Genomic DNA, 13,840 nt, shown 5'->3' with positions numbered 1-13,840 from the left:
TCAAGAGGGCAAGAGCAGAGGCGGGAGCGACGGACAGAGCATCCTCTTCTGTGTTTGACACGACAGGCTCCAATCATTAGAAGCTGCAGGAGGATGGAGGGGCGACATGAGGCCGAACCACAGGATTTTGTTTTAGCTCAGCTCCTGCAACCGTTCATAAAGTACTCTAACCAAGAAGGACCCGTCGTTTCTTTGTAAGCTTTGACGGGAGGCATACTATGGTCCGACGGAGCATTGGTTCAAGGTGCGTTGGGGGTCGGGAGAGGGTTGGGGTTAGGTTTAGGTGTGCTGCCCCGGGGGAGGTTAGGGTTAGTGTTAGGGTTTGAGGTAGGTTGTCGTTCGGACCAATGCTCCGTCGGACCAAACACATGAACCCGGGCAGATCTTCCACTCCCATGAAGTCGTAGGAATCCACTTCATAGACGGTGTCCAGCAGAGGAGCAGCCAGGCTCTTCAGTACAGGCGACTGCAGCTCGGGGAGAAGGGCGATCTCCATCTGCAGGCTCTGCGAGTACTTGCTCCTGACAGCCTAGGTGGAGAGAGGGTACATTTACATTAGTATACATCTACAGCAGGGGTCTTCCAACATTTTTCAGTTGCAGATTAAACTTTCATAGATTTCAGTGTTGTAAATACTTGGGTTTGTCATCTTCACGTTTACTTGTGGATTTGACCACTTATACCCTCAATACTTGGGAAAAAATAGCAGATAAAGTTCAGAGCCAATGTCAAGTTTTCCCTCTACACAAAGCCTTTGCCGATCCACAAGCTAGCAACGCCTCGCAGTGGGAGGCTTTGTGAGCTTGTAGCTTAGTTTTGTCCCCTTCAAAATAGGAAGGCTAGGAAAGAAGAGTTTTTTTTTAATGTTGAAAGTTCCTATCCAAGAAATATTTGATCTACAAGGATGTAATCATCCCCATGGTGCTCCATTAACTTGGTACTTTTCGCCAACTCACCTGGAACTCCGTTCTCCCCTCGTTGGCGACAACCACATTCACCTCAGTCATTCTAGCCATCTGTAGCCTACTATTATAAGCGAAAATCCATGTCCCCACATCAGTTCAGTCTATTAAACTCACCCATGGCAGGCCATCCAGCAGACTCTGGGAGAGGCAGAGGGAAGCAGCAGAGATCTCAGAGGGCCGGTACTACCGGTAGTGAACCATCTTGTAGTCTAAGAGTGTCAACAAAACACTATTGAAAAGCCCAACACAGTATTGACATATCAGATTAGAAATTAGAATTGTTTTTTTTATAAATCAGAAAACGATTTTTGCCAATCAAATATGAACCACATTCCTAGGTGAATTGAAAAGCAATTTCTGAAGCCTGATGTGACCGATTAACACTTTAAAGGTGAGGTCTATAATGCATCAAAATTGCATTTATAATCCACGTATAAGGCTTCATAACACTAGTTATAAATGCTAGTCATGCAGGACAACTTCTAGAAGTTCTAAAACATGTTCCAAGTGCTGGTGATAATGCAGTAAAGACTTTTACCAATCTGCTGTTCCGCCGAGCTTATAATGCATTATGACCAGAACTTGTTACATAGTTTCCCTACATTGCGGCATTGCTACTTTTACTATGACTATGTGAACAGAAACTCACGGTTGCAGCCTTGGAAGCTCTGCTGAGGAAGTGCAACGGCAGTGGGCTCCCCAGCTCAAAGTTGAGGCCCCTCAGCATCACCTGCTCCATCTGTCTAATCTGAGCGGGTGTGAAGGCGTCGTCTGTGAGCCGGGCAAAGTCCTGGACCTTTGGGGCGCCTCTTCTCATCGACTCGTACTTTGAGGCCAGCAGCATGGCAGTGACACCAACAAGCTGCAGCTTTGTTTGTGAAACCGGCTGAATCTGTAATAAATACAAAACAACAAATTTAAAAAAAATCTAATTGCAAAACACAAGCAGATAAAATATGCAATATACAATTGTGTAAATTGCCCTTACCTGCAGAAAACGATCCAAGATGGCAACTGTTAGATACAGTGTCTCCTGCAGAAGCTGCAACACTGAATGAACCTGGATCAGCACAGTCGATTAGGCGAGCTCGCATGCGTGCCGTTATGTCGTAGCCCTTCATGTAACCGGGTCGCACAGCCCGACGTACCTGTACAAACAAAATATGTCATTACACTCCTGCAAGACACCAGGTCACATCGTGGAATAAAACAACTCACCCCAAAACATGCTCACCCGGGGTAAAATCGGGCAAACTCACCACCAGGTATTCCTAAACATTAACCTCAGTAAAACTATACCTAAAACCAACATTATTCCAAAACCGTAACCTCAGTAAAACTATGCCGTCCCTAAACGTATTCGTAGCCTTAACCTCAGTAAAACTAATACAAGAACCACTGGGGGAGAGCGGTCCGGAGGAAAATGGGGCGAGCATTCCGGGTACCACATCATGAAGTAAAAAAAGAAAAGTGTCTCTGGCACCACGTACCTCTAGACCCATTAGGTATGCATATATGTCTTTTACATAATCAGAACATAGCTCGGGCATGTCTGAGTCCCCTGCATCAATGACCATCACCCATGTCTGCTGATCATTTTCATTTTTCGTGCAGACGAAATGAAAGCCTGGGTATCGAGGCTAGCTGATCATCAACATGTGCAGGTTCTGGAACAGGAGAGGGAGCAACTTGAGGAAGTGGCTGTGCTGGCTTAACAGCTACTTTGGAGTGACCAAGCCTTTGAAGAAGAAACCCATTCTTCTGAGAAGGACAAAGAATATATAAGAGATTAAAAAACGTCAGGGTTAAACTGTAAACATATTTAAAGTGATTGATTTGTATATTTAAGTGATTTGTCGTAATATGCCCAGTGCATAATATGTTCATTTCATTCACATGTTCCAGTGTTCAATGCCAATAACACAATTGCATTGTTAATCCGATTATTTGTATTGACTCTTGATCATCACCTACAGTAAAACTACCAGGAGTGCAAAAGGACCCTTTACAGTAGGTGTGTAACTAGTGTACATGCAATGCAGTGCAGACAAGCCAAAACTCACCCGTATAGGCACTCCAGGGTCGCAGCCCTCGTTGAAGCCCTTGTCCACACCTTCCTATCCGGCATCAGCTCTGCAGTGTCACACTGCAGTGCGTCCCCCCCCCCACACACACACACACACACACACACACACACACACACACACACACACACACACACACACACACACACACACACACACACACACAGACAGACAGACAGACAGACAGACAGACAGACAGACAGACAGACAGACAGACAGACAGACAGACAGACAGACAGACAGACAGACAGACAGACAGACAGACAGACAGACAGACAGACAGACAGACAGACAGACAGACAGACAGACAGACAGACAGACAGACAGACAGACAGACAGACAGACAGACAGACAGACAGACAGACAGACAGACAGACAGACAGACAGACAGACAGACAGACAGACAGACAGACAGACAGACAGACAGACAGACAGACAGACAGACAGACAGACAGACAGACAGACAGACAGACAGACAGACAGACAGACAGACAGACAGACAGACAGACAGACAGACAGACAGACAGACAGACAGACAGACAGACAGACAGACAGACAGACAGACAGACAGACAGACAGACAGACAGACAGACAGACAGACAGACAGACAGACAGACAGACAGACAGACAGACAGACAGACAGACAGACAGACAGACAGACAGACAGACAGACAGACAGACAGACAGACAGACAGACAGACAGACAGACAGACAGACAGACAGACAGACAGACAGACAGACAGACAGACAGACAGACAGACAGACAGACAGACAGACAGACAGACAGACAGACAGACAGACAGACAGACAGACAGACAGACAGACAGACAGACAGACAGACAGACAGACACACAAAAAGTCAGTGTTCAAGGGCTAAATAAATGTGATGCTGCTTTCATTATTAATGCTTATTTTTCTTCATTAATGGTCATCTGAAACTGTCCAAGGCCCTTGTGAAGTTGTGAATATATCCTTTGAAAAGGCATGAATTAAATTAAAGCACACCTACACACACCTGTACACACAATATCAGTACACGTTGTCGCTGCCAGGTGGAACGTGAAACTATGTCAAAAACCATAACTTTTCAGGAAATTGAATGGACTTGGAAATGTTCCGAAATTCTGAAGAATGGCCGATCTAATTATGCATTATACTGTAGATCGGCTATTTCCACTACTTTTGCTTGACAATTATCTTGTATGACGAAGTAGGGCATTAAATGACAAAAAAAGAAAGTTGCAGTTTGGAGATACAAGGTTTCTGCCCAACAGTGACAGCATGCAACATGCTATGAAATGCAAGCTTGTGTACCTATACACATCACAACCCTCAAGCTGGAATTTGCTTTCGGTGTCGCACACTGTGACAATACACAACCTAATGTACTACAAGCCAATCTATGTCCCGGCTCACCCCCTCAGGTCACTCGTTACTGAACGGCTGATCGAAATTCCAACTAATGGCAAAAGACACGGCGAAGCTGCCTTTGCCAGCTACGTACCTAGGGTGTGGAACTCTCTTCCTCTCCATATCAGACTGGCAACCTCAGTTGATGACTTTAAGAAGCGGCTAAAAACCCACTACTATGACCTCGCCTTTAACTGATTCTGTTTCCTTCATGATTCCTTATCTTAAATTTACTCTTAATGTCAACGAATTCTACCGACCAGATTTAAAGCTATTACTTTTGTTTTTACCCTTGTTCTATTTTTTGCATTTATGTGAATTTTTCTTTTTATTGTATGTAAAGCACTTTGAACTACACTTGTGTCTGAAAGGTGCTCTATAAATAAAGATTATTATTATTATTATTACACAGGGTTTAAAGCCCCAAAAAATCCCAAGACTGAAAATGTTTTTTTGCAAATCTGCACTGATCTCATTAAATGACCCCTATGAAATCCTCAGGACTGAAATCCGTCCCCAGGACTGAGAATTTTAAGCCCTGTGTGTGCCCCAATTATACATAATCCTACACCTCCTGATGATCTTTCTGTATACAGAATATCCACCAATAGAACATTGCTCAGTAGGGGTGAATCGCCCATCGTCTCGTAGACGATTGTTTAGTGTAGGGAGTTAAGTTTAGCAAGTGTTTTGTAACAGGGGCAGCTACATGACATACACATTTGAGTCCCAGAATTGGCATCACAGTGGTGGAATGAACTTCCCACTGATGTTAGGACAGCAGAGTCACTGCCCATATTTCGCCGCAGGTTGAAAACCCACCTCTTCAGGAAACACTACCCTTCCTCTCTGCCTGACCTACTTGTTGTTAACTAGTTGTACGAACGCTTGTTTTCTATTGTTGTATTGTTTATTGGATCTTGTTTAGTCGATACACTTAATTGTTTTAGCTCATGCTCATTTGATTTAGCTATTTATCTTTTTATTTTTATATCTGTTTAAGGAAATAGGTAGCTGATATATTGCACTTTTACCTTAGCGCTAGGTATACTCTTGGTTGCTTGTTTTTGCAGAAAATGCACTAAAGACTTCTGGTGATTAGTAGTTTTTGTTCCCTACCTATGTTGAATACACTTATTGTAAGTCGCTTTGGATAAAAGCGTCTGCTAAATGACTGTAATGTAATGTAATGTAATGCATCAACTCAGCTACAGGGACAAGAGCGCCACAGTGTATACACACATTATGTCTATAGAGCATGAAGTTCACAGGTTCATGTACTTTTATAATCCCCTTAGGGGGATTTTGGATCACTGCATATCAGAACTGTGTTCTGATATTAAACAAATCATCCCAGCCGTTTCACTCGTATGGAAGAATCAACTGACTGAGAAAACGCTAATGTTACTGCTGTCAAATGAGTTATTTTCACTAGCAACAGACAAATATGTGAGTGAGACCGACTGTCATAAACGATAGAGACACATGACAATTTTGGACCATAATGCTTATGAGAAGATTTTAAAATGACCATGTTATTCTCCATAGAGAATAACTTCCAAACCCCTTGGAACCAGGGAGTGACATCAGGACTTCAGCGCTCTATACACAACACATTGATTCTCAACAGGTGGAAATTTTAAGTCACCTTGTTCGTTGTATGAGGGGGACACCATCAACACCCTCCATCTGTTCAGTGCAGCCTGTCCGCATACCTGGATTGAAGGCAAAGAAAGGAAACCTTAAACTCCAGTGACAAAAACACTGCCTTCAACTTCACACAAGTGCTGCAAAGTATATAAAGTATCAAATTTGCCCATGACGCAACTCAGTAGTCAGATCTGTAAGTTGTTCTCATCAATAGATGATCAGATTTGGGATAAAGACTCATCATTGTCAAGCAATAAACAGCCATCATCATGATACCCATTTGGGTGCGTTAAGGTCGTTAAATATCGAAGAGCACCACAGTTCAAAAAGCAAATGTCATGACAAACACCATTTGATATCCTTGCACATGAATCATATTGGTCAAGACAAGAACATTGGTAACGCTTATGCCTCAGATGGTAGTGCATGTTAGGTATTCTCATAGATAACGCCAATTAAATGTGTCAGTAAGCAGGTCAAACAGGATGCACCCTACAGTATTTTGAAAGTATTAATGCTACTAACATTTATTGCAGTAGAAGTTTCCAGAGATTTTCTTCCCCTCATCTCAGCACTACCACCTTGTGGCCTATAGGGAGGAAAGACAAACAAAACAAGTCTTAAAAACTCAATAGACAACATCATATTGACACTTATTGGCAACAGTCAGTCTCAGATGGTAGTGCATGTGAGTTTTTTCATGGTCGTTAAACTCAACCAAGGCGAGTAGTGTAATCATAGACAGACAATATAGCACAAGATATTCTAGAGATACTAGGCAAATTAGTTTATAGGAAATTGTTGGTGTTGTTAGTCACATAAGACAGTCGACAGAAACAGACCATTTTTCCTTTTTTACAGATTGAATTAGATGGAAAGATTCACCTAATTCAATCTGAGAATCCAACAGTTGGTCCTCCAGAAGATTTCACTATAGGAGCTCTGAAGTTTTTCTCATAAAGAGTTATCAGTTTTGGGATAAAGGACTCATCACTGTTAAGCAAGGACAATAGTCATGGCCATTGAATTGTTTAGAGGCCGTAACAGACAAGTAGAAGTTAATTTTATAACTTGTGGGCATTAGTACCTAGTCTGGTAAACCATCCTGGGCCAACAATTCACATTTCATGAGTCTACTGCAGACCGGTCTTGCCGCAAGCACTTGGGGCATTTTGCAGAAATCAAACGGTGGGATGACCAGTACGTTTCCTGTGAAAGAGGTCAACGATACAGGAGCCAATGGCAGATAAACTTCAGCACAAATGGCATGTCTCAGACAAGTGTATCATTTCAGAGTCAAGACTCAAACAAGGCATGGTAAGGATAAAACCAGTTACATCACAGACTGCACAGGTTAAAATAGAAGACCCTTGGTCCTTCCTGGTTGGAAAGTCACCTTGTCTTATGGAGGGCCATGGACAGCATCAACACCTTACATCTGTCCAGTGCAGCCTGTCATCATACCTGGATTGAAGGCAAAGAATGGAAACGTTAAACTCTAGTGACAAAACAATAAATACTGCCGTCAAACTTCACATAATGGAAAATATAGGAAAGTAACACATTTGTCCATGACTCAACTCAGTAGTCAGATCCGTAAGTTTTTCTCATCAAGAGTCAGTTTTGGGATAAAGGACTCATCACTGTTAAGCAAGGACAATAGTCATGACCATTGAATTGTTTGGAGGCTGTAACAGACACATGAATTCACATTTCATGCATCTACTGTAGACTGGTCTTGCCCCAAGCACTGGGTGGGTGTTTTGCAGAAACCAAACTGTGGACAAGCTAATCAGTGTCTGCTCACCTCGTCTTTTGGAGGGCCACGGACAGCATCAACACTGTCAGTCTGTCCAGTGCAGCCTGTCATCATGCCAGGATTGAAGGCAAATAAATGAAACATTAAAAACACAGACGCAATGGTATAAGGGGTGCAAAGAATATCCAAGAAAGTTAACAGAGCAAAACTAAAATTCCAACTTAAACACAGATCCAAAAGAATAAATGTGAAGATTATGAAGATGTATGGCCAAAATTGTGTCCATGACTCAACTCAGTAGTCAGATCCGATAAATGTCTCATCAATGGATGATCAGTTTCGGGATAAAGACTCATCATTGTCAAGCATGAGACAATCGCCCCATTTGGGTGCATTAAGATAAATGTTATAAAGGCTCATACCACCTTATGTTAAATATCCAAGACCACTTGATATCCTTACACATGAATGATAGTGTGTCAGGGTTAGAAATTTGGCATTGTTAAGGAAACACTTATGGCTCAGATGGGTAGTGCATGCAAGTATTCTCATGGTTAAAATGTGTCAGTAAACAGGACAAACGGGATGGATCCTACAGTATTTGACTGTATTAATACTGACGTTTGTGCGGTAGAAGTTTCCAGAGATGTTGATTCCCTCACATCTCCCCACTACCACCTTGTGGCCTATAGGGAGGGAACAAAAAAAACATGTCTTAATATTTCGACAGACAACTACTGACACTTATTGGTGACAGTCAGTCAGTCTCAGATGGTAGTGCATGTGAGTTTTTTCATGGTCGTTAAACTCAACCAAGGCGAGTAGTGTAATCATTGACAGACAATAAAGACGACAAGTCTCGAGATAGGCAAATGTATTTATAGGAAATTGTCATCTACAAGCTCACCTCTGACAGATATTATAGGAGCTCTGAAGTGGTATGGTCCACAGCAGGGATTCCGCGACAGGTTCTTCACGTACACAGCAGTATCCGTTTATCCACACGAGCAAGATGCCCAAGTAGATGATGTCTGCCATCAAGGTGCAGAACCTAAATTAAGGACACATTACACAGAATGAAAGACATTACCACTCATTGATGGGCATGGTTGCCAGCACAGCGTTTACCAGCATAATAGTGTACTGACAAAGCATCAACAAGTTTCCAATAGGCTCACCTTGTAAGTGAGGCTTCAGGTGCACAATTGGCGGCTGGGACAACCATGCAGTACGTTTCCTCTGTGAAAAAGGTCACCATTAGATACAGTAGCCAAAAGCACATACTCTTGAGAAAATAGCATGTCTCAGACAAGTGTATCGTTTCAGAGTCAAGACTCAAACAAGGCATGGTAAGGATAAAAAAGTTACATCACAGACAGCACAGGTTTAAAGTAAACACAAGACCTTTGGTCCTCCCTGGTTGGAAAATTAAAGTCACCTTGTCGTATGGAGGGGGGACAGCATCAACACCTTCCGTCCAGTGCAGCCTGTCATCATACCTGGAATGAAGGCGAAGAAAGGAAACAATCATTACCTTCAAAGGACAAGTGCTGCAAAATATATTATATTAAAACATCAAATTTGTCCATGACTCAACTCAGTAGTCAGATCCGTAAGTTGTTCTCATCAATAGATGATCAGTTTTGGGATAAAGACTTGTCAAGCAATAAACAGCCATCATCATGATACCCATTTGGGTGCGTTAAGGTCGTTAAATATCGAAGAGCACCACAGTTCAAAAAGCAAATGTCATGACAAACACCATTTGATATCCTTGCACATGAATCATATTGGTCAAGACAAGAACATTGGTAACGCTTATGCCTCAGATGGTAGTGCATGTTAGCTATTCTCATAGATAACGCTAATTAAATGTGTCAGTAAGCAGGTCAAACAGGATGCACCCTACAGTATTTTGAAAGTATTAATGCTACTAACATTTATTGCAGTAGAAGTTTCCAGAGATTTTCTTCCCCTCATCTCAGCACTACCACCTTGTGGCCTATAGGGAGGAAAGACAAACAAAACAAGTCTTAAAAACTCAATAGACAACATCATATTGACACTTATTGGCAACAGTCAGTCTCAGATGGTAGTGCATGCGAGTTTTTTCATGGTCGTTAAACTCAACCAAGGCGAGTAGTGTAATCATAGACAGACAATATAGCACAAGATATTCTAGAGATACTAGGCAAATTAGTTTATAGGAAATTGTTGGTGTTGTTAGTCACATTAGACAGTCTCGACAGAAACGGACCATTTTTCCTTTTTTACAGATTGAATTAGATGGAAAGATTGGTCCTCCAGAAGATTTCACTATAGGAGCTCTGAAGTGGCATGGCCACAGCAATGGTTGGTGTTCATTAGACAGGTACATTAACCTTTCACATACCCAGCAGTACCCGTTCATTAGCCACAGGAGCAAAACACCAAAGTAGATCCCGCCTGCCATCAAGCAGCAGAACCTACATGGAATAAGGATGCAATGCATTAGTCAGAATGAAGGACATAACGACTCATTGATGGGCATGGATAATTTACCAGCATAATACAGTACAAGCATTAGAATGTTCCTTAATTACAAAAGGTAAAGAAGTCCCCAATTCAGCTCAAAGGCGTTAAATACATTTTGCTCATATGCAACTAAACTGTAACGCCACACCTTAACAGCAGTTAAATGTGAATCCCTAGACTCCTTCAACTTACAGGCAGCTACAATTCAAAACTGGCCCCTGTAAAAAAGTCACCACCCGTTGTTCCCTTTTTTCTAGTGTCTGTACACAGTATGATAATTTATTTCTTTGCATAGAAGTGTAGAGTATGTCTTTAAATGTTATGAATTGAAAATCGACCCTATGTAAACAAGTCTTAGTTTTATCCTCTTAGCAGTTTCAAACAAATTCTATAAGGTCCACATTTTTAGCTTTTTTTCTGAGCTTTACTTTTGACTGCACAAAACGTATTAACCGAGTAGTTAACCGTTATGGGACAGGAGCGTTTGTGTAAGAATCTCAAAAACCATGCGTGTAGGTCTCAGATACAATGGTTATGTTATACATCACATGTTCACAGGGTTTAAAGCCCCAAATCTGCACTGATCTCATTAAATGACCCCTATGAAATCCCCAGGACTGAAATCCGTCCCCAGGACTGAGAACTTTAAGCCCTGTAGTCAATCTACAGCACAACGCGCTGTGAGCTTGTATATCTGCTGTTTCCAGAGTGCAACACTGCAAACAACAAATTATATGAGGTGTTCATTCAACACTGAGAATGGAATAATTTTCACTTTGTTTTGACTGTGTACACTACAACATCTCCCTGTCCCTTCTATGGGTTGCTTTCAACGTTGGTCTTCCCATTAACGTATGTATTAAATGAATCTTACCGTTGTCACAGTAAAGCACAGTGGAGTTTTGGGATAGGCTGGGGTCAAAGTTCGCCATCAGAGGTGCAATATACTGAGTGGCTGTTAGCATCCTATGGATGATGTCTCCTGTGTAAATTAAACCTGTGAAGGAAAGCACACACACGCACACACACACGCACACAGGTCACCCTAAGTTATTTTGTAGGGCGTGAAAACACAATGGATATAAACCATTTCATGACCTTGGAATTGTATGGTTCCATCTGATATTCTGGACTGAAACAAATTATTACACTGTACCTTATCCCTTAACACATTTTAATGATTTATAATTATCACAATGTGCAGACAAAAGCCGTAGAACACTTACCTCCAGTTGCCACAGTGATTTCCTTTAGTATATGGCCATAGAAAGGAAAGTCAAAGGACAGATTCACTCTCTGGAAGCAAAGGGAAGCATATAGGCATATACAGTAAGTCAGAGAATAAGGAAAATACACACAAGTATTGAGTTCAGTCCCAGTGTGTCTTTGTTCTATTCAGTTGGGAAGTAAAATCGATTCCCTGAATTAAGATTGCGACGATTCCAATCTTGCCTTCTATACATTTTCACTTTTCTCATGTATTCCTCCATTGGCCACTTTATACACAGAAGATACAGACTATTCAAACGAATCTCATGAACAGAGTCCATACCGCTTGCAAATGTGAGAACACTCAGGTCTTCAGGTAAAGACCTTCTTAAAGTTCCTAAAACGATAAAGGCGATAGAGCTTTTGCGGTTGTAGCCCCTACCTTATGGAATGAATTACCCCTTTCCCTAAGGAGGGCAGAATCTGTTGATACCTTCAAAAAGCTGGTAAAACCCATTTGTTTTATAAACACTTTGGTTTGTAATACTGTCTATATCTATGTACTGTACTGCACGTTTATTTTATCACTACTCTACTGTATTGCATCGTGTTGTCGTTTTATTGTTGATCTATGTGATGCTCTTGTTTTATTTCATTTTATTTATTGTACAGCACCTTGTGACATTTGTTTTGAAAGGCGCTTTATAAATAAAATGTACCTTACCTTACCTTACTTACCTTACCTTGTCTGCGGGTGGTGGACAGGAAGCTATATGGACCTTCTAGCTGCCCTCTTCCATCACATCGATGTCCACCCACAGCTCTCTGCTGGCAGGGTCTCCTGAGCCATACATTTCAGATGTATAGTAGATGTGATCAAGTCCTGTCTCCTGTCAAACGAAAACTCTGTTGTGGAAGCCAGTGGTGGACAGTAACTTATAGAAGTCCATTGGTCCACAAATGTAGATGTTTGCATTCTCAGAGCATGTTTATTTGAATGGTAATTTAAAAAATCACACCCGTGTGAACTGAGTGGTGTAAGGTCTGTCTGACGTAATGAAATCATGTCTGACGTAATGAAATCACACCCGGGTGTGATTTCATTACCTGGCTTTGTTTGTGCAGAAAAAATGAGCATGTTTGCTATGTTCACCCTGTTCACCCGGGTGTGATTTCATTACGTCATTACAACAGGGTGAACATAGCAACCATGCTCATTTGTTCTGCACAAAAAAGCCAGTTGTAGAAGTGGTTTACACCACTCAAAAAGAAAAATATCCAAATATTTGGGGGCCCACTTGCGCGCAATTTGGAATCCCACCAAAGCTCCAGGACCCGCCTTACAATGTGTCTGATTGGCTCCCAGGCAGGTATAGTTTTATTGAGATTAGGTTTAGGCATAGTTGCAAAAACGAGAACTGTCAATCACAGCGACTAACGGGCCAATCACAGCAGGGTTTTCCTGGAGCTGCGGTGGGATTCCATATAACGCCCCACTTGCAGTATCGTCACAGCCCACCAGTGTCAATCCCACAGGTTGAGATTCACTGGTCTAGACTCTAGACTTGGGTGTAAGTTCTGCTCTAACTGCTCATAAATAGTGTACTGCACTGTACTACAATATTCACCTACCGCTATCTGTGTAGAATTACCATATCCTTCCTCAATCAGCAGGTCAATGTCAGACTCCTCTAGGTGGTTGGTGCTGATCTCGGTAGTGCTTATTAATGGCCCAACTATAGGGACACAGACTTGGTCCTTGAACCCCCTCCTGCACCTCATCCTGGGGCGCTCTTCATATATGTCGGCCCCTACTTCTGGAGGGGCCAGTGTCTCAGGCTGGTAGACTCCTATGGATCATAAATTAAATTCATTATTGTCACCTCTTTCTTCGTGTTTGAGAGAACCTTTAAAGGTCGAAATGTACCACCAAAAACAAAACATGTGTCAATTTTGAGTTGGCTATTCAAAAATTGCAGATAAGCAGACAGCTGTTTTTGAAAAATCTTGAAAGTGTTTGAAAATGTTAACTTTTATAGAAGTGTCCTTGAGCATTTGCAAGACGCCGAACCCCTAATCGTGCCCGATGAGCAGGTTGGTGCCTTGCATGGTTTCCTCCGCCATCGGTGTGTGAATGGGTGAATTTAACGCATAATCTATGTAAAGCGCCTTGGATAAAGGCGCTATATAAATGCACTATTTACTATTTACCTAACAGCACCCTTAATGGCCTAATCAATGCGTAAACC

General features: G+C 42.0%; 1 protein-coding gene and 1 long non-coding RNA gene across 2 annotated transcripts; both read right to left on the bottom strand.

Annotated features, from left to right (window-relative positions):
• LOC306930848 (G2/mitotic-specific cyclin-B2-like) lies at nt 1-1,854 on the bottom strand (the record flags this gene model as incomplete). Its single annotated transcript, XM_079511944.1, has 3 exons — nt 1,615-1,854; nt 346-529; nt 1-83 (listed from the first exon to the last, which is right to left on the bottom strand). The coding sequence occupies exons 1-3, from the start codon at nt 1,807-1,809 to the stop codon at nt 1-3; spliced, it is 462 nt and encodes a 153-aa protein (XP_079368070.1). The 5' UTR covers nt 1,810-1,854.
• Nucleotides 1,855-6,625: 4,771 nt separating this feature from the next.
• Nucleotides 6,626-8,031, bottom strand: LOC306931060. The gene is made up of 4 exons (XR_013790961.1): nt 7,917-8,031; nt 7,506-7,573; nt 7,197-7,318; nt 6,626-6,698 (listed from the first exon to the last, which is right to left on the bottom strand). It is a non-coding gene; the product is annotated as an uncharacterized lncRNA (long non-coding RNA).
• Between the last annotated feature and the right edge of the window lie 5,809 nt (nt 8,032-13,840).

The sequence above is a fragment of the Electrona antarctica genome (assembly GCF_951216825.1).
Source record: "Electrona antarctica genome assembly, chromosome: 10".
Lineage (NCBI taxonomy): Eukaryota > Metazoa > Chordata > Actinopteri > Myctophiformes > Myctophidae > Electrona > Electrona antarctica.
The sequence above is the reverse complement of the archived record's forward strand: the minus strand, read 5'-3'. Positions and strand labels throughout refer to the sequence as shown.